Source organism: Bos taurus, chromosome 11, assembly GCF_002263795.3.
Source record: "Bos taurus isolate L1 Dominette 01449 registration number 42190680 breed Hereford chromosome 11, ARS-UCD2.0, whole genome shotgun sequence".
Lineage (NCBI taxonomy): Eukaryota > Metazoa > Chordata > Mammalia > Artiodactyla > Bovidae > Bos > Bos taurus.
In genome coordinates this window covers 11,328,655-11,355,044 of record NC_037338.1, presented here as the reverse complement: position 1 = coordinate 11,355,044, position 26,390 = coordinate 11,328,655, and the positions used below count along the sequence as shown (strand labels likewise).

General features: G+C 51.3%; 1 protein-coding gene across 3 annotated transcripts in view; it reads right to left on the bottom strand.

The window, feature by feature from the left end:
- The window catches only part of RAB11FIP5 (RAB11 family interacting protein 5), a 43,393-nt gene that overhangs the window by 14,673 nt on the left and 2,330 nt on the right, over window positions 1-26,390 (bottom strand). For all 3 annotated transcript variants that reach the window (NM_001192869.2, XM_024998892.2, XM_024998893.2), the window contains exons 2-3: window positions 2,708-3,144; window positions 1,914-2,613 (exon numbers count right to left, since the gene is read on the bottom strand). In NM_001192869.2, coding sequence (NP_001179798.1) covers window positions 1,914-2,613; window positions 2,708-3,144 — 1,137 coding nt within the window. The remainder of the gene's footprint in view (window positions 1-1,913; window positions 2,614-2,707; window positions 3,145-26,390) is intronic.

Here is a 26,390-nt window from a genome sequence, read left to right as displayed (position 1 = left end):
TGCCTCTGAAAGGCCATCAGAAGACACGGAGAAACTGAAGGAAAACGGTAAGCAGCAGCAAGGACAACCCCCACATCACTCAGTCACAGCTTGCAGAGCTCTGAGCACAATGCCCGGCACTTGCCTAAGAACTGCCTTACAGAGAAACGTCCCCTCATCCCTCCTGCTCTGGAAAAGGCCCAGAGACACCCCATGGACGGCAGCACTGGCCCGTGGTCTGTGCCCCTCCCTCCACCATACCACCTACAATCTCTTAGTAGCCACAGGGCCACTGGCTCAGCCTGGGCATCTGAGAAAGGCCCACCACTCCTTCCCCTAGGCAGCAGGCAGCCAGCAGTTCCCCGGGCTCCGGTGAATAGGGCTGGGGAGCAGGAACAGAAGCTGCTCCTAAGTAGGAGACACATCACCCAGAGACTGATCCCCCCACATACTCATCTCTGAGGCTGTACGGAGAGCTGCGAGACAGTCAGGGCTCGAAGCTAAAAGGCCCTGCATCTCTCTCCCTGCTCCCCTGAGCACACTCATAACTTCACAGGGAAAGAGAAGAACCGGGACTTCAGGAGTCCACGCCTCCCTGCTGGGGAAGAGGCTTAGGGCCCTTCCCTCCACCCTACCTTTTACCCTTTACCACTGTGCCCAATATTCCCCCTCCACCTCTGGCTCACATATCCACTGACGGGGACGGGCGGGCTTGCTGAGAGAACAGTAACAGCCACCCTTGCCACACTGGCTGAGGTTGTCGCAGAGGCACCTGTCCAGGGCTGACTCCCAGCCCTTGGAAGGGCGGGATACCTGCTCCTGGTCGAAGCCCAGAGCCCCTCCCTGAGCCCTGCTGGACAATGCAGCAACCTCCACCGGCTCAAACTCAGGAGGAGGCCAAAGGGCTAAGGTGGGGGCTAGGGGCTCTGTCCCGGGCCTAGGCTGAATAACTGCAATCTTCTCCTAGGTGGGACTCAGGATATTCAAAATAGAGCAGCTACTATCAGCACACACCCTACCCCAAGACCAAGAGACACCAGAAGGGGCCAGGGCCCCAAGAGTTTCCAAAGACACGGAACACGTCACAGATTTCAGGGGAGCTGTCCACAGCCTCTGGCCAAGCCCTGGGAGCAACCAGGGATGAGTATATGGGGGAGGAGCGGGCACATCCATTACTCGACTCCTTTCTCTCAGAGAGAAGACAGCAGAGAGCCAGCTGGAACAGCTGGTGGGAAGTCATCTAGGTTCAGACAGGGTGCTGCTGCTAAGTCACTTCAGTCGTGTCTGACTCTGCGAAACCCCACAGAAGGCGGCCCATCAGGCTCCACCGTCTCTGGGATTCTCCAGGCAAGAACACTGGAGTGGGTTGCCATTTCCTTCTCCAATGCATGAAAGTGAAAGTGAAAGTGAAGTCGCGTCCAACCCTCAGCAACCCCATGGACTGCAGCCTACCAGGATCCTCCGTCCATGGGATTTTCCAGGCAAGAATACTGGAGTGGGGTGCCACTGCCTTCTCCGTCACACAGGGTGGGGAAGCCTCAAGTGAGTCCTCAGTCCTCGCCTCTCTACCTGGCAAAGCTTCATGACCTTGAGGCCAGCAGGCAAGAGGTAGAGGTTGGGAAGCAAAGAATCCCAACAAATGGCCTTTCCCGCTTTTGTCCTCTTCCTCCCCCTCCTCAGAGGATAGGTGTGCCAACTCAGGAAGTGAGGCCCATGGGATCCCCAGAGTGCCGTGCCCTTCAACTCACCTGTGTCCATGTGCAGACAACAAGCCTTGGCTTAGGGAGACAGGGTTCCCCCGCTCAACCATGCAAAGCCAGAGCCCCAGCAGCCTGCCCCAGGGCCCAGTTGCTCCATCCTCCCTGCCCCGGGGTTCAGTGCAGACACCCCAGCATCTTTCCCGGGGACCAAAGCTGGTCTTGCCAAGGACATACCTGGGTTTCTGGGATGGCTCCTTGGCTTCTCTCAAGCCAAACCAGCTACTTTTGGCCTTTTCCTCCCCACTGGACGAGTGGTGGGGGGAGGCTCCCAGAGTGGGGCTCCCCTTCTCCCCCAGAGAGCCTCGGCGCCCCATCTCGCTCCGACTCAGCCCCTGGTGGTGATGGTGGAAAAGGCCCATCCGGGGCTTCCGCTCGTCCTTCCGGGCTCCCTCCTTCTCCACCGCAGCCTCAGAGGAGGCCACCATGGGGGTGGTGACCTGCACCGGCCTCCCCTCCGAGGGCCGGGCCCCCTCCTCCTCTCCAGAGCGGCGGGCCCCCACGGCCAACACTCTGGGCTGTGAGCTCAGCTCCTCCTGTCCAGGCACTGCCTCGGAGCTGCTGGGGCGGCGGCTACCTCGGGCCCAGGAGTCATCCGCAGACCGCGGCCCCTCCTCGGAGGGCCGGGAAGAGCCAGCGTGCAGGGAGCTGGAGGGTGGAAACGGGCCCGAGATGGAACTGCGGTGCCGTGGGGGCGCCGGGGGCTCCTCGTTGTATATGTGGCTCCCGTTGACACAGAGAGAGGAGCGCGAGGCCCCATCGAGGTGGCCCTGAAGGTCAAGAAGGGCCCGGGGAGGCGCTGCCCGCATCTGGCTGGCCTCGTCACTGTAGGTCCGTTTGTGGGTGAGCAACTTGGGGGACTGTGCAGAGTCCCGGCCTGGAAGGGAAGCACACGTTGGGTGAGATGCCTGCTCCCCTCCGGCCTTCCCTACAGCCGAGGGGACAGCCCGCCCTCCACTGCCCTCGCTCACCCCCTTCTGAAGACAGCCAGCTGCTGCGGCTGGGCGAGCGGGTGAGGAGCTCGGCGCCGGGGCCCTGGTAGGCCAGGCTCCCACTGGCCGAGGACAGAGTGCTGTCCGAGCCCAGCGAGGTGTTGGACTGGGTCAGCGAGGACTTCCGCAGCTTGTTGCGGAGGAAGAAGCCTTTGGCTTTGCCCATCTTGCCCAGGCTGCCCAGCTCGGGGTCCTCCAGGGCACTGCTGGGGAGGATGGCAGAGGCAGATTCCAGGTCAAACTTCTTCTTGCCCTTCATCTTGTCCTTAATCTTACTGAAGGGGGACCGCGGCTTGTCCTTCACAGACAGGTCGAACATGCTGGCGCTGAGGTTGTTGCGCGTGAACTGGATGGTCACCTGGATCTCCCCGCGCTCCTTCTCCTTCTTGCCCGCCTTCGAGTGCAGCTTGTACCACCTATGAGGAAGAAGGGGGTGTCAGGGCTCCGGTCACAGGGACCTCCCAGAGCCCCTCCCTGCCCTGAGGGTCATGACAGCCACTGCTACAGCCTCCCACAGGCCTGGGAGGAACCCTTACAACCCCAGGCCCCAGGTACAGGCACAACTACCCCCATTTCCCCATCTACATCATCTCCTCTGACTGGTCGTAGCCCAAGCTCTGCTGTGAGCCACCAGTGAGTCCTGGAAAGAACAGCTCTCCCCGAAGCCCAGGGCCAGGAATGCTAGTGCACGAACACACACACACACACACACACACACACACACACACCTCTCACGCCCTCACTTACTCACCCAAAGCCCTGCCAGGCACACTTCTGCAAGATGGAGAAGCAGACAAGACAGCATAAAGAGGCCTTAAGCAAGAGACCCAGGGAAGGAAAGCGCACACCTCATCTGGAAGCAACCACCCTGTGCTACAAAGGAATGGGGAGGGTGGTTCTCACCTCCCCTCCATGCACAGCTCACAACAGGCCTGGGATTTTACAGATCAGGAGGTCAAAGCTCCACAGTGAGGTAACTCAGCCAAGAACAAGCAGCCAGGAAGAGACTGTACTTATCAATAATGTACTGCTCCTGGCTCAATCAATCATAAATATACCACACTAATGTTAATACAGATGTTACTAACAGAGGATACTACAGCAGGAGCAGGGAGGGGGTATATACGGGAGCTCTGTACACTTTGCACTCGTTTTTATGTATACCTAAAACTACTCTAACAATAAACTCTTAATTAAAAAAAGCAGACAGAGTGAGCACAGTGAGAACGTGAGCAAGAAGCCATGAAAGAAATAATACAAGGAAGTTCTCCCGAAGGCCGTGAGCGCCAGCACAGATGCACTCACCAGCATTCAGCACAGCAAGCAAAGAAAGACCTAGTGATGGGGATCACTGAGGTTTCAGAGCCCCAGGTATGAAAAGGAGACTAGAGGCTCCCACAGAGGGGAGACAGGTCCATAGAATGCATTCAGAAATCAGAGCAGCATCAGGTCCTCGTTAGCAACACTAGACACCATATGGAGCCATGCCTTTGCAGTTCTGAGGGAAAAACTCCCCAGGATTCTAGACCCAGCCAGTCAAGTTTTATTCCATAATAAAGTCCAGTGGAGGGCTCAAAGAGCCTCAGAGTATACACACACCACACACACATACCCCCCATAGCACACACAAACACTACACATGTACCCCACCGCACACGCCTCAGTCCCTGCTGTGGTGGTCATCTCCCACCTCACATCTGCTCACCCCACAGCATGAGCTCCCTGAGCTTCTCGTGGACAGAAGGGGTGGGAGATCTTTTGTATGAAAGCCCCTATATATGCAAATGTCCAGATTAAGTCACTGCAAGGAATTGGTGGTGTTGGTGGTTTAAACCTTGTAACTTAAAAAAAAAAAGTCTACCCAGGGGCATTTCCAGTTGGATCCCTTTGGAAGCATCCATCATGACTAACCTCTAGGGTGCCCATCATGGGCTCTGCACCTGGCCTCTTCTTGGTGACCACTGGGTAGCCTAAGTAAAGTGAGCCCTGGCTGTTGGTTTTCCCTCCCAAACCTGAGAGACCACCCCCTGGGAAGGCTCGCTCAGGACACAGCACAAGCAAGGAGGGCAGAGGGCAGTGCTCAGAGCAGGGGTGTATGTGTTTCTGTGCTCTCAGATGAGCAGGCGTGGGGAAGAAAGATGGGGGAGGCAAGGCGAGGAGCAGAGAAGGGAGCTCACAGACAGACCAATGGGATGTGTGTGAGGAAGGTCTGGGGGCACGAGGAGACATTTACTAGAAAGACAAAACAGCGAGCACCAATATCCTCACCCCCGGCCTTCTTAACCCAACATCCACCCTGGGCCTGACCCTTTAAGTCGTCCAAGGGCAAGTCAACTTGCTCAAAGCTGGACTAGACCTCATTTAGTACAAAAAGATTCTGGGAGGTGGGGCAATGAGAAGTATTAATATATGGACTCCAGCCACAAAGCCACCAATCCCTGAGTGACGGGAATCAGCAAGCACAGACATCCGTCTCTGGGGCTGAGGTCAGAGGCCCTGAGCCCTAGCCGGTCATGCGCCACACACCATGGCATTAACAGTGGTTTTCTCTGGGGGCGAGGCTGCAGGGCACTATCACTTCCCACTGTCTATTTTTGTTCTGTGTGAATTTTTTATAAGGGCCATATATTACCATCATAATAGGAAACAGAGGAAAGAAAGCCCCATCCTTTCTTACGCCCTCAGCTGCCTGAGACACGTGGGCTCCTTGCCGCTCCATCCAGCCCCTCAGTCACCGAGGATGTGTTGCCAGCCCAGCCTGGGGCTCGGGTCCTTGGGCCCAAGGATCCTTGTCCCTGCCTTTCCCAACCTCCACCCCATAAGGCCACTTTTGCTGCTCCTGCTTTTCCCGAGGGAATCTGGGGTTCTTCCTCTGTACCTGCTTTTCAGGGAGACAGCAGTGAAAAGAAGGCTTTCTTTGCCATTTTCTGGCTGTCACCCTCCCCATCTGGAGCAGAGTGAGGATGGCTGGGACCCGCCTCTGGCGCCCCAGTCACTGTCGCCATCTGTGTCCCTACAGATCACGGGCGGGGCTGGTCGGACCCTGCCAGGTACTTGGAGCAGGCCTTCTCCCAGGAGTGTGACCCGCACAGGTTGAGCACAACGGCAAGGCCACCAGCCAACCGCTCCTGGACAAAGCCCTGTCACTCTCATCCACAGGTGAGACCTGGCCGGAACCAATCAGGACTTGACCACGGCCTGAGCACACACCCAGATGTTGGCTCACAAGACAGATTTGATCTTCAGAGTTCTGCTGCTGCAGTACCCTAACCTGCATGCATCAGTGTGGGGTTTCTTTATACCTACTCATACCAAGATACAACCTAAAACCCACTAAATTAGTAAGGCCAGGCCTAGAAAATATTCTCCATTGGCTCAGTGGGTAAAGAATCTGCCTGCAATGCAGGAGACGTGAGTTCAATCCCTGGGTCAGGAAGATAACCCTGGAGAAGGGAATGGCAGCCCACTTCGGTATTCTTGCCTGAAAAACCCGATGGATAGAGGAGCCTGGCAGGCTACAGTTCATGGTGCCACAAAGAGTCAGACACGACTGAGCGACTAAGGAGCAGCAGGCAGCAACAGGCCTAGAAAATCTATGATTTAAGGTGGAAGGGAGTCTGTCCTTGGGTGACTGAATTCACCAGACCCAGTGTGAAAACCACAGCAGGCTGGTCCCCTGCCTACTCGACACGCTTCACGGATCAGAGACCAACTCTCCCTCCACCTGGGTGCCTCATCAACGACACTCAACTGGGGGACTTCCCTGGTGGCCCAGCAGCTCAGACTCCTCCCAACACAGGGGCCCAAGGTCACCCGCCCGGTCAGGGCACTAGCTCCCACATGCCACAGCTAAAGACCCCAAGCGCTGCAACTAAGACCTTGTGCAACCACATAAATAAATTTTTGAAAAGGAACACTCAATTGGTTCCCAGAAGAAACCCACGTCTCTCCCCTGCCCAGCCAAGGCTTCCCTTCCAAAGTCCGCTGAACCTGCTTCTTCTGAGAGAACTGACCCTAGACACGCTCATCCCTCCCCCACCTCCCCTCCCCCGACCGGGGACAAGTTACTGAAGGAATCCAGACATGGGGGAGGGGCGGGCATCATTAAGTGCTTTCTGTGAATAAAGAGTTCCAAAATGAACAAGGCCTCTGTTCCACAAAGCGACTTCTAAAATGGGACTCACTAGTTCAGGAGGAAGGACAGTGATTCTGACCCAATACAGTTTCCCTGACACCCGCTCAGCCCTCAAAGCCTGGATTCATTGGCCCCTGTGGCATGTAAATCACCAATCTGCACATCCTTCCCTGTAGGAGCCTAACTGTTCCACCTACGTGGCACCCGCCTCAACTCCTGCACCGTCCGAGCACCTAAACTTTCCAAAGCCTGGACAGCAAGTGCTCAGGAAACAAGGGTTTTGACAATGATCATTATCTGGGACTTATCCTAGGTATGATTGCAGCCAAGGCATGCTCCATCAGGAAAAAAATAGGAAGAGACAATTCCTTGCATGTAAGAGGTATGGGACTTCCCTGGTGGCTCAGATGGTAAAGAATGCACCTGCCATGCAGGAGACCCGGATTTGATCCCTGGATTGGGAAAGCCCCTGGAGAAGGAAATGACTACCCACTCCAGTATTCTTGCCTGGAGAATATCATGGACAGAGGAGCCTGGTGGGCTACAGACTATGGGGTTGCAAAGAGGTGGACACGACTGAGTGACTTTCACTTTCACTTCAAGAGGTATGCACCGCTATAGACACTGCTCTTCAGGAGTGACATACAACAGAGCTTCTCAAGTATTAATACAAAAGGATCACTGAGTCTAGTTAAAATGCAGATTCTGATGCGATGGGTGCAGATGGACCTGAGAGGCTCCATCTCTTCCCAGCTTCCAGGGGATGCCAGTGCTGCTGGCCTGTGGACCATACCTGAGAGGCAGGACAAGTGACTTGTGCTAAAGACTCCGCAGAGCTAGACTTACTGCATGCTCAGTGTGTGCCGAACTCTGTATCTCCTTTATTACCCACACAGTCCAGGAGATGAGATCCACCATCCCCATTCTGTGGATGAGGAAACCAAGTTACCCAAAAGGTTTGTGACTTGCCCAGGATCAAATAGCTAGTAAGTGATACAGTCAGTCCTTGAACATGAAGCTGCCTAACTCCCAGTCCACATTCTTAACCTTCCAGGAGCAGCTTTTCTCATTAAGCTGGACATCCTGAGAGGACAGAAGCTGGAAAACGTCTGGAGTACATGACAGAGGCCCAAAGAGGCATGGAGGTGGGATATGGAGACCAGAACCCCCTTCAAAGGGTTGGCACAATCCCAGGAGGATGGAGCCCGAAGGTCACTAAGGGAACCACAGGCGTCTGTCCTGTCCCCAGACCATTAAAAGCATGTCTGGGAGCAGCCCAGCCTCCTCTAGCAGCCATCAGCATTCAGACTTCAGGGGTGGGGGGAGGGGGTAGCGGGAGGAGATGCAGAACTACAGAAAACCTCTACAAGGGCCCTGGCTCAGTCACCATACCTCCCCCTCAGACTCACTCTGTCTGACAAAATTCAGCAGGCCGAGCATGAACTTAGGACTCAGCCCTCAGCTTCCTACCCTGCTGGACCCCTCCCCACCCTCTGCGGGGGTGCAGAGGACAAAGGTGGGATGAAGGAGGGTGGTAGCTGCCTCACCTGTTACCAAGATTCTGGCTTAGCTATTGCTACGAGTGGGGCTCCCAGGCCTACCATGCCCAGCTCTCCACCCATTTCTCAGTAAACAGAGCTGGGCTGACAGCTACCAGATAGCAAAACTGGAAAAGCCACCACCCCGGGAAAGCAGACCTACAGCAGATGTCAAACACACACATGTAAGCGCCTGGTTGGCTTCTTAGGATCCCCAAGGGCGGTGGGGTCCTTGCCAGCCACAGGGCCAGGCACACCTGACTTGTCTCCAGTTCTTACTGAAACCAAGTCCACCTGCCGACCTTTTCCAGCTCTGTCCTCTCAGGATGTCCAGAGGCCCAATGTGTGCCTTCAGCCTGATGACAAGCACTGCCCACTGAAGGTTAAGAACGTGGACTTGGAGTTAGGTGTCCTCGTGTCCTAGTTCTCTTTTATGATTTATCTCTTGATTCAAAACTTTATTCCTTTCCTTGTCCCACCCCTGTCCCCGGAGGATTGAGGAGTATCAAAGAAAAAGGGAAACTGTAACCAAGGAGGACTCTGTGGGGCATTCCAGGACACACAAGCCCCTCCATGTCCTGTTTCTTGCTTGCAGGGAACAAAGGGCTTCAGTATCCTGGACCTTCCCTGAGTTCCACAGAGCAGACTCAAGTAGTTAATGATTAGAAGAGTGGAGCCACAGGACTTCAGGGGTGCCTCCAGGAGGCTGATGCCTATCTTCGAGGTGCTCTGCAGAAGCTAAGGCCCCTCCGCCACCTGGCAGAGGGTGGTGACTACTTATTGACCACAACAAGCAGGAACCAGAAAGCTGATGACTGAGGCTCCCCACACAACATCCTGTTACCTCACCACCGACTGACCAGAAGAAGGTCCAGAGCTAACTCCTAACAGTCTTTACAAACCTTTGCCTGAAAGCCAACGGGGAGTTCAGGCCTTTTGAGCACGAGCTGCCTGTTCATCTTACTGCCACCCTGCAGATAAACACTGTTCTTTACTTCACCACTACCCAGTGTCAGGAGATTGGCTCTGCTGCATGTCAGGCGGGCAGACCTGAGTTCAGTTCAGTAACACTATCAGTCCAGAGTTCAGCTTATGACCCAAATAATGGTGCCCCTTCCTAAGCATCCACTCCTCATTTATTTCAAATCCCAAACCAGGAACCATCCTTGTCTCTTTTTCCCCGTCACACCCTACATCTAAATTTTGAACTCTATGGACCGACTACATCTAGATTTCAACCCCTCTCATCACTGGCAGCCTACAGTACAGTCCACCACAAACCCCTGCTGAATATCACAATTCCCTGCTCACCTGCCTCCCTGCCATCCAAGCTTCCTGCAGCATGTGGGTGAACTTGGAGTGCATCCCACACTGCTCCTCAGCATGGCAGAAAGGACTCATCTTTTGGGTCCCGGCTCCTCTGATCCTCTGCATATCTCATCCCACACTGCTCTTCACTGTGTTCCCACCTCCAGGCCACTGCTCTTGCTTTTCCCTCTGCCTGAGACACAGGCCCAGATCTGCACTTACTCACTCACAACAGGTCCCCATTCGTCTGAACTTTCTCAGTTTTCCTTGAGTACCCCAACTACAACTGCTCCTTAACTCTGTTCTATTTCTTCAGCATACTAACACCACCTGACAGAGGGGTGGGTGTGTGTGTGTGTGTGTGCACGTGTATCCCACACAGTGAAACAACAGAATGGGAAAGACTAGAGATCTCTTCAAGAAAATGAGAGCTACCAAGGGAACGTTTCATGCAAAGATGGGTACAAAAAAGGGCAGAAATGGCAAGGACCTAACAGAAGCAGAAGAGATTAAGAAGAGGTGGCAGGAATACACAGAACTGTGCAAAAAAGGTCTTAATGACATGGATAACCACAATGGTGTGGTCACTCACTAGCAGCCAGACAGGGCAGTGTGAAGTCAAGTGGGCCTTAGGAAGCACACTACAAACAAAGCTACTGGAGGTGATGGGATTCCAGCTGAGCTACTTCAAATCCTAAAAGATGATGCTGTTAAAGTGCTCCACTCAATATGTCAGCAAACTTGGAAAACTCAGCAATGGTCACAGGACTGGAAAAGGTCAGTTCTCATTCCAATCTCAAAGAAGGGCAATGCCAAAGAATGTTCAAACTACCACACAACTGCGCTCATTTCACATGCTAGGCTTCAACAGTATGTAAACCAAGAACGTCCAGATGTACAGGTTGGATTTAGAAAAGGCACAGAACCAAAGATCAAGCTGTCAACATCTGTTAGATCCTATAAAAAGCAAGAGAATTCCAGAAAAACATCTACTTCTGCTTCATTGACTACGCTAAAGCCTTTGACTGTGTGGATCACAACAAACTGTGGAAAATTCTTCAAGAGATGGGAATACCAGACCACCTTACCTGCCTCCTGAGAAATCTGAACGCAGGTCAAGGAGCAACAGTTTGAGCTGGACATGGAACAACAGACTGGTTCCAAATTGGGAAAGGAGTACGTCAAGGCTGCATATTGTCACCCTGCTTATTTAACTTACATGCAGACTACATCATGTGAAAAGCCGGGCTGGATGAAGTGCAAGCTGGAATCAAGAATAGCGGGAGAAACATTAATAACCTCAGATACGCAGATGATACCATTCTAATAGCAGGAAGTTAAGAGGAACTAAAGAGCCTCTTGATGAAGGTGAAAGAGGAGACTGAAAGAGCTGGTTTAAGACTCAACATTCAGGCTGATTCATGTCAACGTATGGCAAAAACCACCACAATGTTGTGAAGTGTTTTGCTGCCAATTAAAATAAATAAAATTTTTTAAAAAGACTCAACATTCAAAAAACTAACATCATGGTACCTGGTCCCATCACTTCATGGTAAATTGATGAGGAAAAAATGGAAACAAATGACAGATTTTCTCTTCTTGGACTCCCAAATCACTGCAGCCATGAAATTAAAAGATGCTTGCTCCTCGGAAGAAAGGCTGTGACAAACCTAGACAGCATATTAAAAAGCAGAAACATCACTTTGCTGACAAAGGTCCATCTAGTCAAAGCTATGGTTTTTCCAGTAGTCATGTATGGATGTGAGAGTTGGACCATAAAGAAGGCTGAGCACCGAAGAATTGATGCTTTTGAACTGTGGTGCTGGAGAAGACTCTTGAGAGTCCCTTGGACTGCAAGGAGATCCAACCAGTAAACCCTAAAGGAGATCAACACTGAATATTCATTGGAAGGACTGACGCTGGAGCTGAAGCTCCAATACTTTGGCCACCTGATGTGTAGAGCCGACTCATTGGAAAAGACCCTGATGTTGAGAAAGACTGAGGAGAAGAGAAGGGGGTGACAGAGCTTGAGATGGATGGTTGGATGATACCACGGATTCAATGGATATGAGTTTGAGCAAACTCCAGGAGACACTGAAGGACAGGGAAGCCTGGCATGCTGCAATTCATGGGGTCGCAAAGAGTCGGACATGATTTAGCGACTGAACAATACACTGCTGTGTAATGTCTGTCTTTCCCTGCTCTACAGGCAGGAACTTTATTCTGCTCATCTGTGTGTCACCAGGTTTGAAAGAGTGGATATTCAAGTATCTTTCCAATTAACTAACAAATTAATCTATGAAATAACTTAGGAACTTGTTTGTCCCTGTTCACAACTGACCTATATGTAATGTTTATATCACCACAAACCCACAAGTCTTAATCATGAGACCAGAAGCTCCCAGAGCAAAGAGGGTACCCCCTGTTCCCAGAAAGAGCCTCCTGAGGTGGGAGCCACATGCCAGGCTTCAGGGGACAGACAGTTCCAAAAGGATGCCTTCTTTAACCCTGAAGGCCTCATCCCCAATCCCTGAGCTAAGAATTCCATCAACTTCCCTGAGAGAATACACCCATCAGCTCTGGTAAGTGCCCATTTCCTGAATGGAGGTCAGGCGTTGACCCCATGCTAGCCCGTCACTAGGGCAATAACCTTATCATCAACAACTACACCTCTCATTTAGCATCTACTGTGGGCAGGCACTGTACTAAGCACTCAACACAGCAAATTAGATCCAAATAATACCCTTAACAGCCCTGTGACACAGGTGTGGGAGGCCGACCTTCAAAGTGGCTACCAGCCTGGACTCTGGAGCCTGGCTGCCTGGTCTAAGCCCCAGATCACCACATAACCAGCTGCGTGACAGAGAGTGGGTTCCCCTATCTCTCTATGCCTTTTCGTACTTATCTATAAAATGAGGGTAATGGATGTTGGCTGCCTTCACAAGATCACGCTGACAATTAAACAGATTACACGTGAAGCACTCAGAACAGGGTCTGGCACACGGGAAGCGCCACCCAAGTGTTAGCTCACATGTTTTGCAGATGCAAGCACCAGAACAGAGAGAAGTCCACAGGGTTACGGCACACGCTTCTTTTTCGTAAATAGAGGAACCAGGAATCTCAGGCTCCTTGTCTCCAGAGCAGCTGACCCTGATCACTGCACTAGACTGCCTCCCTCCCCAAGTACAGCACACACACACACCTGGACCCAGAAACCCCCATGTTCCTTCCCAACCAAGGAATTTCTCTAAAGCAGGGGTATGTGTTAGATAGGAGCATTACATCTCTAATTCCCCTCATCTCTAACTGAAATTTGGCACTTTTTTCAATTATGAATTTTTGCAAATCTTTGTAGAGCAGCAGTACCTGTGAACGTGCCACCAGGGGAAACCGGGCATTTTCATACCACATGACAGCTGCAGCAGGCGTTGCCAAGTCTCGTCTACGCGCATCGCCTCTATCCCTACTTTGAACTTTAAAGCTACAGGCTTCTGCTGCCATCCGAAAGTAGAGGATTCCTACTTTTTATGCTGAAATGGCATACAGTGAAAAAGCAACTACCTTGGAACACATCTTGCTACTGCTGCTAAGTCACTTCAGTTGTGTTCGACTCTGCGACCCCATAGACGACAGCCAACCAGGCCCCTCCGTCCCTGGGATTCTCCAGGCAAGAACACTGGAGTGGGTTGCCATTTCCTTTCTCCAATGCATGAAAGTGAAAAGTGAAAGTGAAGTCACTCAGTCGTGTCCAACTCTTAGCAACCCCATGGACTGCGGCCCACCAGGCTCCTCCGTCCACGGGATTTTCCAGGCAAGAGTACTGGAGTGGGGTGCCATCGCCTTCTCCACATCTTGCTAACAGAGGCACAAAATAATAAAGCACACTTAGAGATAGAGCTCAAAGCTAAATCGAGGGCTCTGTGGACGTTGCTGAGTGTAGTTCCCAGAGGAGGAGCTGGACGATGCTCCTCTCACTGCTCGGGTTGTGCTGCCTCTATAGGGCTTGCTGCAAAGCACATGCTGAGCACGTCTTCCCCTTCCTGTCCCAATGCACGGCTCCCAGGCTGAGATCCCAAATGAGAGGACAGACACCTCATGTCCCATTGGGTACAAGAGAGCCTTGCTGGTAAGGGGCAAGGAACCAGCCAAAGGCTCTGCAGCTCCTGAGCGTCTCGCCAGTGCCCAGTCTGATCCTCCAACACCCAGCAAGGCAGTGAAGGCGACTCCAGACAAACAAAAGCAGCCAGGTGCACCTGCTGCCTCAGGGGCAGGCTGCTCCCAGAGCTTTTCCTTGTGTCCCCAACACCACAATCTCCAACTTTCCCAGGCTGGTCCTCACCTGAGCCTTACCTGCCTACCTATCTGCAGCTTCTGCAGCTTCTCTCTTCTGGCCGTAGCCACCAACTTCAGAGACAGGCCTACCTCAGGCTAGGGAACAGCTACCACCATGCTGGGGATGAGGGGCCTGCAAAGCTGACAGCTGTAGGAATGAACTGCACCCCAAGACAAATGAAGCTGAGAGGCCCTGAGAAGACAGCTGTGCTGCCCACTGTTCTGGCTGAAGAATCTCCTAAAAGAACCACCAATGTGAAGGAAAGATATACTGATCCAGTTGTCCTTTCCAGGGCTTACTCTCCCCACTGAGCCTCCCCAGGGAGTCAGTACAAGTGGGGGCTACAGAGCTCCAGAGAGGAGAAGACTGCAACTCAAAAAGCAGATGTTGGGGGAAACTCTAGGAGAAGACACCAACCAAGATACCTGTCCATAACATTCTGATGAGCATAACAATCTGCCCCAAATCCCTATTCTAGGCCAGCAGCCATCAGTCACTTCAAGCAACACTGTATTGATTAAATCTCTTGCTTTGAAAAGGCCTGAGGGCTTCCTGGTGGCTCAAACAGTAAAGAATCTGCCTGCAATGCAGGAAAACCGGGTTTGATCCCTGAGTCAGGAGGATGCCCTGGAGAAGGAAATGGCTACCCACTCCAGTGTTCTTGCTTGGAGAATTCCATGGACAGAGGAGGCTGGACATCTACAGTCCACAGGGTTGTGAAGAATCGGACCAACTGAGTGACTCAATAACAACAGCTGCAAAGGCCTGAAGCCTTCAGAGACCATTCACCTTGTCTCCCTTTCTCCAGGCTCACAAAGTCCTACAATTTCTCTTTGGCAGGAAACCATCATGTAAGTGACTGCTGTCATCACACTATTATGGATTTCTAAATTGGAAGTCAACCACAAACTGAAAAACAATGGCAAAGAATTGCCATTCCTGATGTTCCTGTGTAGAATGACCAAACAATCACAGGGAAAACGAAAACGCTTCCTTATGCCAGATTCCTGCTAACAAAGAAAAAAAAAAACACAAAAACTAGAGTCCTAGGCAGCAATCATTAATGGATACTAAAATCCATGGGGAGAAAGGCTGAATGGATAACTCCATGGTAGCTGGGTCAGCTAACAGTCCAGAACCCACTGCTTAATCTCAGCCCCACTGAGGTGGAGATGGAGCCGGTGTGCCTGCCGAGGCCATGCAGCAGAGTCAGCCTCCTCGGGCAGAGGAACTCCTGCCGGAGGCAGGGTCTAGGGAGCAGGACTTTCAGACCTAGCAACTAGCCCTCAGGGGCTGCAAAATTAGGGTGAAGGACATCAAAGGGGAAGCCATCAGCCACAGTGTGGATGCTCTCAAGGACAAGTGACTCAGCTCCTCCCTCAGGTAAGGGAGGAGGGGACTGTTGCCCTGGGAGACCTAACAACTAGGCCCCGGCTGGGAGGGAGCCCCGTTTGGATCCTGATTCAACAAACCACTCATAAACAGGGAGTCCTGATATCAGGGCAATTTGAATATGGACTGGATACTGACTGGATGATTAAGGAACTGCTGATTTTTTTTATCTGTTAACAAGCGTCATGGTGATGTTTTTTGAAAAGCACCAGCATCTGTTGGAAATGGTTGGAAACACATACTGACTCAGCTATATTCTCCTTCGGTCCCACTTGAGACTAACGGGGCCTTTCTGTTAGATCCCTGTGGAGGCGAGGGTAGCCTTGGGCCAGGACACAGGTTTTCTTCTCCCTGTCCTGTGACTGCGCCCTGCTCCTGGTTGCATACCTGAGCCTTGTGCTATCTACACATCTCCATAGCCTCAGCACAGGGCATGGCACGTGAGATCCTGACAGCCCATCCTGACACCCACAAAGTCTCCGAGGCATAGGGAACTTGCCCATCTAACCAGAGGAGCCCTCAGCCAGGCTCAGAATATTTCCGAAGTATTTGCCAAAGTTAAAAAAAAAAGGGGGGGTGTCCTTGAGAAGCTTACATCATAGTAGGGAAATAAGACAGCCACATAAATAAAGGAAGAAAGTGATTAACACCACAAAAACGTACAAATAAAATGCACAGATAGGCTAAATGAAAGAATATTTCAGGAGAAGTGGTAAAGGACCTGATAAAAGAAATTTTCACATATTGAGATACAGGAAGTCATTCTGGCTTATACCTGAGAAAACCTGAATCTTATACTCACTAAAATAGCCTGTTTGTGGCCTATCAAACATACACTGTTGTTGCCGTTCAGCTGCCAAGTCGTGTCTGACTCTTTGTGATCCCATGAACTGTAGCATGCCAGGCTTCCCTGTCCTTCACTATCTCCTGGAGTTTGCTCAAACTCATGTCCATTGAGTCCGTGATGCCATCCAACCATCTCATCCTCTGATGCCCTCTTCTCCTCTTGCCCTCAATCTTTCCCAGCATCAGGGTCTTTTCTAATGAGTCTCTTCGCATCAAGTGGCCAAAGTATTGGAGCTTAAGCTCCAGCATCAGTCCTTCCAGTGAATATTCAGGGTTGATTTCCTTTAGGATTGACTGGTTTGATCTCCTTGCAGTCCAAGGGACTCTCAAGAGTCTTCTCCAACACTACAGTTTGAAAGCATCAATTTTTCGGCACTCAGCCTTCTCTGTGGTCCAACTCCCATCTGTACATGACTACTAGAAAAACCGTAGCTTTGACTATATGGACCTTTGTCAGCAAAGTGACTGTCTCTGCTTTTTAATATGCTAGTCTAGGGCTGTCATAGCTTTTCTTCCAAGGAGCAAGCGTCTATTAATTGTGTTGCTGCAGTCGCCACATGCAGTGATTTCAGAACCCAAAAAAATAAAATGTCACTGTTTCCACATTTTTCCCCACCTATTTGCCATGAGGTTACAAACATACATTGGACATCTGCTTTAATTATTAGAGAAAAGACACTAACAAAAGGTAAAGCATGCCCGTGTTAAAAATAAAGATTAAATACTTCTCTTCTTGGGACACCAATGCTCATAAATTCTCATAAGTGAAAGTCACTCAGTCCTGTCCAACTCTTTGTGACCTCGCGAACTATCCAGTCCATGGAATTCTCCAGGCAAGAATACTGGAGAGGGTAGCCACTCCCCTCCCCAGGGAACCCAATGCTGGTCCCCCTTTAACGATAAGATTCCCTTCCCAGGTGCAAGGCCATGCTGACTTGCTGTGTGCATGCTTATGGGTGGATGGGTGGAGATCTTGACATGTATCCCTGACTTGTTTCATGTTCTTTGTTCTGACAAGATATATAAACTTGTGCTGGAAACCATGCTTCTCCAGAGCAGTTTCTCTAGAGTAATCTGGGAAGTGGGTGTCCAGGCTAATCCTCAGTTTGGCTCAAACGAAATTCTTTCCTATTTTTATAATAGGCTGTTTACTATTTTCATTGACAGATGCCAACACTCATACTGGGTCTTGAATGATGGGTCAGGAGGCAAGGAGGCAGGTGCAGAGACACTCCAGGTGGGAGGAACGGAATATCCAGGTGCTGAGGGCTGGAGAAGTGAAGATGGACAGAAAGGTGCTTTGGAGCAGATAGAGGAGACTGCCCCAAACATCATGCTAAAGAGCTGCAGCTTTCCTCTGGGCCTGGAAGAGCACTACAGGGTAGGAAACAAGGATAAGACCTATGGCCGCTGGGCTCTAGGAAGAGCACAGGGCAACAGGGAAAGGGGCAGGCAAGAGGTGAGGCCGCAGAGCCAGCCACAGAGCTGAACCCAGGACAGGCCCCACAGCCAGGCTGACGCAGGCAATTCCCTGTGCCTTAGCAGTTATTTCTCATCATAAATTAATACACTGGCATTCTGGCTTATAAAAAAGCTGAAGCAGCTAAGTCTGCAGGAGATGTTAAAAAAAAACTGCTTAAACTAGGACAGGAGCAATGGGGAGGGGAAGGAGTGGCACTCCTGGGCACAGCAGAGCCACTCCACCTGTGCTGTCACTGCTTACTGACAGCACGGAATGTTACTCACCTTTCACCCCCACAACCCAGGGACTGGGCCTGCTCTAACACACGCTGGATAGACGAGATGGCATTGACAGGGCTTAGCTTCAGTCCCAGAAATAGGTTGGGAAAACTAATTATTTTAGGAACTTCCCTGGTGGTCCAGTGATGAAGAATCCGCCTTCCAATGCAGGGGATGCAGCTTTGATCCCTGGTCAGGGAACTAAGATCCCACAGGCCACAGGGCAGCTAAGCCCATGTGCCAAAACTCAGAGCCCACGTGCCCTGGAACCTGTGCACCACACTAGCGAGAAGCCCACATGCTGCAACTAAGACCCAATGCAGCCAAAAAGTAAATAAATTTTCTAAAAAATAAAATATTTATTAAAAAAATATTTTAAAGGAATAGTGGAAAAACCTCAGTTCAGTTCAGTCGCTCAGTCGTGTCCAACTCTTTGCGACCCCATGAATCGCAGCACACCAGGCCTCCCTGTCCAACACCACCTCCTGAAGTTCACTCAAACTCACGTCCATCGAGTCAGTGATGCCATCCAGCCATCTCATCCTCTGTCATCCCCTTCTCCTCCTGCCCCCAATCCCTCCCAGCATCAGAGTCTTTTCCAATGAGTCAACTCTTCGCATGAGGTGGCCAAAATACTGGAGTTTCAGCTTTAGCATCATTCCTTCCAAAGAACACCCAGGACTGATCTTTAGAATGGACTGGTTGGATCTCCTTGCAGTACAAGGGACTCTCAAGAGTCTTCTCCAACACCACAGTTCAAAAGAATCAATTCTTCGGTGCTCAGCTTTCTTCACAGTCCAACTCTCACATTCATACATGACTACTGGAAAAACCATAGCCTTGACTAGACGGACCTTTGTTGGCAAAGTAATGTCCCTGTTTTTGAATATGCTATCTAGGTTGGTCATAACTTTCCTTCCAAGGAGTAAGCGTCTTTTAACTTCATGGCTGCAGTGATTTTGGAGCCCAAAAAAATAAAGTCTGACACTGTTTCCACTGTTTCCCCATCTATTTCCCATGAAGTGATGCGACCGGATGCCATGATCTTAGTTTTCTGAATGTTGAGCTTTAAGCCAACTTGTTCACTCTCCTCTTTCACTTTGATCAAGAGGCTTTTTAGTTCCTCTTCACTTTCTGCCATAAGGGTGGTGTCATCTGCATATCTGAGGTGATTGATATTTCTCCCGGCAATCTTGATTCCAGTTTGTGCTTCTTCCAGCCCAGCGTTTCTCATGATGTATTCTGCAGAGAAGTTAAATAAGCAGGGTGACAATATACAGCCTTGATGTACTCCTTTTCCTATTTGGAACAAGTCTGTTGTTCCATGTCCAGTTCTAACTGTTGCTTCCTGACCTGCATATAGGTCTCTCAAGAGGCAGGTCAGGTGGTCTGGGATTCCCATCTCTTTCAGAATTTTCCACAGTTTATTGTGATCCACACAGTCAAAGGCTTTGGCATAGTCAATAAAGCAGAAATAGACGTTTTTCTGGAACTCTCTTGCTTTTTCCATGATCCAGCGGATGTTGGCAATTTGATCTCTGATTCCTCTGCCTTTTCTAAAACCAGCTTGAACATCTGGAAGTTCACGGTTCACGTGAGGAAAATCCTCAGTGAGCTCTAAGACAGGAGACCCAGGTTCTAGTCCTGGATCTGACTTACAAAGTGGCTTTCAACCACCCACTTCACCTCTGTAAAAGAGGGATGATAAAATAAGCCAGTGAAGACGGGGAGAAATACCAACTCAAACTGCGTTAACTCCGAGTTTGAAGAGCTGGCTGGAAAAGCTTTCCCCAGAGGCTCCTCCATCTAGATGCCTTCGCTTCTCCCCAGATCTCCGGCCGGCCGACCTCCTCACACACCAGCAGATAGGATGCAGGGAGAAGGCCAATCCCTTACGGCTCTCACTGCTCACAACCTAAGCCTGCCTTTGATTTGGTATCAAAGGTAAAAACTGCAAGCCAGACTCAACTGCAGGAGAGGACAGTGCCCCTTTATCAGGCCAGAGATTCTTACCACCTACTCTGGCTCTGGGCAACAGTCCTCAGAGCCCAGAACTGTCGTTTCATTAGCTGCCCCTGCCTCCGTGGGCATGGGCTGCTTGGGCTCGCCTCAGCCCAGTCAGGCTCAGCCTCCCCACTGCCTAGGCACAAACTTCTCGAGCAGTCCGCACCCCTCCTCCTGCCGTAGGCTCCAGAGGTCGGTCGCTGTCAGCTTGCCTCAGGCAGAGGCCAGGGACCCATGCCTACTTGGAGACACGTCTAACCACACAGCAACAGGAAGTATGGACAGTTGAAAGCATGATGTATGGGAAAAGCACTGGGCTTGGGGGTCAGAAATCTGGCTGCCACTAATGAGCTGTGTGACCTTGAATAGGTCATCCCACTCCTCAGACCCCAGTCTCAACATCAGTAAAAATGGGGGTCAGCCTGCCTGCCCTCAGGGAAGAAGGAAATGAGGTGATGCTGGGAAAGCACTCTGAGAAGTAGGCCAACCCACACATAAAGATTTGGATTTACTGTCGGGACCTTTTATGGGCTGTCGTCAGCCCTATGGGAGGAAGGTGGCCCAGGACCAAAGAGCGATGACCCTGCCCAGGAGAAAGGAGAACCAGCGAGATGACCCTCCCAGGGGACTCTCTGGGAGACAAGGGATAAGGAAGAAATTCTACTTACCCACACTCCCCTCCCCGGTGCTCCTAACCCAATATTCACCCCGAACCAGAGTCCTGAGTTCCAGAGGATAAAACTAAGTATGGCCGTCCCCCTGCTAGGGTCTCGGTTCAGACACAACAGGTGGCGTGCTCAGTCCTTCAGTCATGTCCGACTCTTTGCATGGCTCCTCTGTCCATGGGATTTTTCAGGTTCCTCTGTCCATGGGATTTTTCAGGCAAGAATACTGGAGTGGGTCTCAGTTTCCTCCTCCAGGCAATGTTCCAGACCCAGCGTCTCCTGTGTCTCCTGCATTGCAGGCAGACTCTACCTGCTGAGCCACTGGGAAAGCACCACAACAGGTGGACACAAGCAGTAACATCCCTCTGTGGGGAAGCCAGGCTGATAGTAGGTACAGAACCGTGTGCATGAAGAAAGCTGCGTTTGTGCAAACACAATGTGAGGGGGAGAAGAAATCTATAATGCATTGGCTTTTAAAAGTAGATGAGATCTGGTAATGCTGGCTGCCTCCAGAGAAAGGAGCTAGATGACTGAAGGTCAGGGCAAGGAAAATTTTTCACAGTGTAACCTCTGTATCTTTAGAATTTTTAAACCAGTAAACTACTCAAAAATAAATGTGAAAGAAAGCCAGGCTGTTTTGCTGAGAGAAGCACATAGCTAAACTAACTCAGCTCCCCTCCACTCCCTTTCCTGGCCCAGCCCATCACACTTCCCTTCCCTTCCAGAGGGGCAGTCTCCCTCCCAACTCACCCAGCCCCTATCACACCTCATCTGTCATTCAAGGCTCTACCTCCTACACACGGTCCACCCTGATCACACCAACCCTGGTGAGTTGGTCCTTCTTTTGATCCTTTCTCTCATACTTTTTATATACTGCTTTTTGGTTAATTACCCTTCCTGTATTAAGTCTTGCCTCAAACATATTTTTGCCTTCCTAGGGAAAGGGCTATAAATTTTCTTTCTCATGTTTCCTCCAAAGCCCTAACCTTGGCACAGTGGTTGCCCAGTAATTACTTACTAGATGTTGAACAAAAGAAAGAAAGAAAAAAGCAAACCACCGCATGACTGTAGGAAGAGGAACCAGATGGCTCGGAGGGTTCCGTCACAGTCAAACAAGCATGTCATTTTTTTGGGAAAGGTCAGGAAGTCTTGTATCTGGTGATGATATCCCAAGCCCAGCTATACTGTACAAGTCAACGAGAGCAAATCTCCCTGGGGTGGGGGGTGGGGGTGTCTGGGGGCGAGGCAGAGCTTTCCAGCCCCTCCCTCACTCGTATGAGATAGTGTAGTGGCAGTGATACCCTCTTCCCCAAATGACCAGGCAACACCCCCATCTCCTGAGAAAGATATGACTAGACACGGAGCTGCAGACTAAATGCACTTATCCCAGCCAGTCAAGGCCTCACACAGGAGAAGCATGGAAGGTCATGCTTCCAGAGCCTCCAAGCCTGACTACAGAGATGGACTTTGGGGAGGAGAGATGAACCCTAAGGAGGGCAGCTGCTGAACACCAGGTTCCATGCAAAGCTGAATGCTGGGAGACATAAGGGAAGACTCAGACGGATGGTGCAGCATGGTGCTGAAGAGCACAGAATCTGGAGCCAGACTGTCTGGGTACAAGCCTGACGGCCATGTACTAGGTACCTTTAGAAAAGTCACTTCACCTCTCTGCGTCTCAGTTTCCTCACTTGTTAAACACAGTAACAATAGCTACACCTCAAGAGGTTGTTATAAGCTGATGGAAGACAAATCCTCAGGACAGCGTCAGCACCTAAGCAGGACATAATCAATGATACACTAGACAAATGAGGCAATGACAATTCTCCAAAAACAAGTGCTACGTGCGGTCTGTATGGGAACTCAGAGCAAGTTGGGTGGCAAACGGGATCCCTGATGGCCAGCCTGACAGGTCTGGGGTACCTCCTCCTCCAGGAGGCCGTCCCTGACCACAGCTGAGCCCAGGGATTCTGTCTGCTCTGAAATCTCCAGTGTTTCCTGGCTAGACCCCAAAATACAGCACCTGGCCATGGCCCTTCCTCCAAATGTGGGGTCTATCCTCCTAATAAGACTGCACTCTCTGAACATGCAGGCTGGGGTGTCCATGTGCTCCCCTCCTTTCAACTCCCCGCCCAACCGGTGGCCTCCCCTGGCCTCTGCCCAGGCAGAAAGGCCTGTGGATTAGACTGTTCCTCAGCGTCTCAGAGAAGTCCCAAGGCCCCCTTCCCTATCCCAGTGGAAATGTCCCCATCTCCCTAAAACCCCTCTGGCACTTCCACAGAAACCTTGGGATGCACTCAGGGCCCCAAGTGCCATCTCTTCTTTACCCCAAATCCTTCAGCCCTTCAAGCTGCCAGGGCCTAAGAGAAACCACAGAGCCCCACCCTTCCTAATTGCTACATAGCTGAGAGCCTGCCACTTGCCCTCCCAGCCTCCATTTCCACATGTCTAAGCACTCTGACGGCTCTGACATTAGAAGTCCACTGTCAAGGTCAGTGTTTCCATTTCCCACCCCTGGGGTCAACTGAAGGTCAAGGTGGCCCCTGACAACACCCCTCCTCCCCCACACCACCAGCACTATCTCCTGGGAGCTAAACTAGCTTATTATGCTCACTGAGGAGCCCTGGGCCCAGCCCCACAGGCCAGCTCAGTCAGAACAAAGCCATCAAACTCCTCCTTGACAGAAGTGCCAGGTGCAGAAAGGACCCACTCCATGGACTTATCCCTATTACTTGGCCATGAGCAAGGGCAAGGCTTCTTCACGACCACACCAGTTTGCAGAAGACAGCCCTGAGCAGGAAAAAAAAATAAGGTACAGACTCCCAGAGAACACACAGAGCTCCTGTCATTGTTAATCTTCTGTCCCTGCGCAGGGTGGGAATGGCAGGGGAAACACCTGGACGAGGCCAGATGAGCCTTTCAGTGTCGCTGTTGCTGGCGAGTATGTCACAGCACCGGGGCGGCAGCAATAAAGAGAGCAGGCAGCCCCATCAGAAGAAAGGCACAGCCCTCAAGGTCGCCCGTATGGAGCTCTGCTGAGTCGCGTCTGTCCCCGGCTGCCAGCAGGGAGGGGAGGACAGGGCCAGCTGCGGAGGGAAGGGAAGCTGCTGTGCTTGCCAGTCTGACGGGAGAGTCACTTCCTACCCCTCCCCACACCCCCAGACGCTGCTGCTCAAGCAACCCCAAATAAAAACTGCCCCATAACTCAGGGAATGCAGCCTCCCCAAGTCCTAACTACTGCTTTTAAGAACAGCCACACCCTTCCCAGCAGCCAAGGAGACTTCCCCAGCGGCCAGGTCTGAGGCTGGAGCAGGAGCCAGGGCCAAGGACCCTCATGGCCTCAGCTGCTTCCAGAGGAGCAGTCACAGCTGGAAACCAGCGGGGATGAGGCCGTGGGTCCTGCACCATCTGTCTACAAGAGGAACATGCAGTCCATCAGGAGGCTAGGGGACAGGTGCAAGCCCTCAAAGACCATGTCACCTTAGACCAGCAGGCTACACTGGCTTCAGGTGCCTCTCCCAGTGCCCAAAACCCTCCTCGAGGAGGTTTCAGGCCACCATCGCCAGCCAGGCAGAAGGCTCAGGTCTCCAACCTAAGTCCTCCACAGCCACAGGACCCCCTGAGGCCCTCATAAGATCAATGAGACAGGTCTAACCAGGGCTGATGGAGCCACTTAGAGGGCCACAGCTGCAGCCTGTCCATGGTCCCATTTTAACCCAAATCGAGGCCACAGATGTGGCGTTTCCAAGGAGCCAGACTGTAACCCTCTGTCCAACAGGCCCAGGAAGGGGGTTCTTTTAAGGAAGGGACCATTTTTCTGCACACAAGCACCCACTGAGGAGTATCACGGATGGCACTGAGGTACAAACCAGAAAGGACACATCTAAAGAAGCTAAAGCAGGAACTTCCTGCAAGTCCAGTGGTTAGGACTTGGTGCTTTTCACTGCAGGGGCCTGGGTTCGACCCCTTGTTGGAGAACTAAGATCCTGCAAGCTGCTTGGAGTGGCCAAAGAAGAGGCATCTCTTGGGATTTTCAGACCCACAGTGAACCATGAATGGTTTTACTGAAGGGAAAGGGTTATAGTTCGTTTCGACAATTTTCTTTTTAATCAACTGGAAGCCTCCGGTGAAATCCCTCACCTCAAACAGCATCCCACTGACAAAGCAGCTTCGGGGACTGTTGAGGTATCTAGTACCCTTGCCCTCATCACCATTACTATCACACAAGGAGGGCCCTGGGAATAACCCAACACGAATATCTTGAAAGCTTGCTATGTCTCTAGGACAATAATAAGACTTTTAGAGACACCACTGTATTTAACTTGTACAATTCTATGACTGTTATCACATATGACCTTTTCAGAATTGAAGAAACAGGTTAAGTAACTTGCCTGCTAATAAGTGATAGAACTGGGAAATCCCAGTTTTCATGTTGCTGCTGCCCTGCCAAGAAAGATGGCTGCAGAGATCTAAGGCTGATCTGAGCGTGGCTCTAGAACTGCAAAGGGCTCCCAAGACTAGCCCAATTCTCAAAACTCCAGCAGCAAAGAGAATGGTAGAGGGCTGGGAAGGGCCAGGTTATTTCATCAGGAGCTCTCATACTTCTGTGAGTACCCTGCCACCACAGTGCTGGGGCTTCCCCAGGTGCTAAAGTGAAAGAAAGTGAAGTTGCTCAGTCGTGTCCAACTCTTTGCGACCCCATGGGCTGTAGCCTACCAGGCTCCTCTGTCCATGGGATTTTCCAGGCAATAGTCCTGGAGTGGACTGCCATTTCCTTCTCCAGGGCATCTTCCCAACCCAGGGATCAAACCCAGGTCTCCCGCATTGTAGACAGACGCTTTACCGTCTGAGCCACCAGGGAAGTCAACACTTCCAAGGTGCTAAGTTCTGTATTATCTCCTCCTGTCACGTGAGAGGCTCCTCTAAGACAGGGGACATCTCCCAGATCATAGCTACCAGGCTACCAAAACCTCTCTCCACCATCACTGCTGTTCACTGACCACCAAACACGTCCAGGAACTAGGTGCTCATTTCATCTCTTATATCAACCCTGTCAAGATATGAATTAGCCCATTTTACAGATGAAAATACTGAGGCACCAAGAGTTTACTTGACTGGCCACAAGGTGGCAGGTTTGGAAAGGGAATCTGCAACTCCACAGGCCCCTCCTCTTAAGCTTGAGACTGCTTTTCCCTAGTCAAGTGCTGTCTGGGCAACCCAGGGCCATCTGCTCTCCTTAAGAGCACCACAGCTGGTTCCTGGAGTTCTTTGCCACCATTATCCAGAGCTGAGGAGGGCACACCCCAATCCTCTCCCCACTGGAAAATGTGCAGACTCACTGTCTTAGCAGTTCCCGCCAAGGTGCTCCAGGAAAGGCCATGAAGAGTGGCCATTAGAGCCAGTGGTGGAAGGTGCAAACTAGAGCGGGGGTAGCAGCCCTCACCCTCTGTCAATGGGCATGCTGTTTGGTCCCATAAACTAAAAGATTGGGCTGATTTCACAGGCATTTCTGCTGCCCATAAGTCCCCTCCTCCTGCCCCCTCCAAGTTCTATAAATAACTTAGGTCAATGCATCACAGGAAAGGCAGCCAGGTGGGTGTGGAAAGATCCTGTGGAAAAGATGACTTCTCTAAAGTAAATTAAAGCTCCCACTGAGATCAAGGGGTAGTAAGTCCAGTTCTCCAAGAGGGACTGTCCTTGGCTG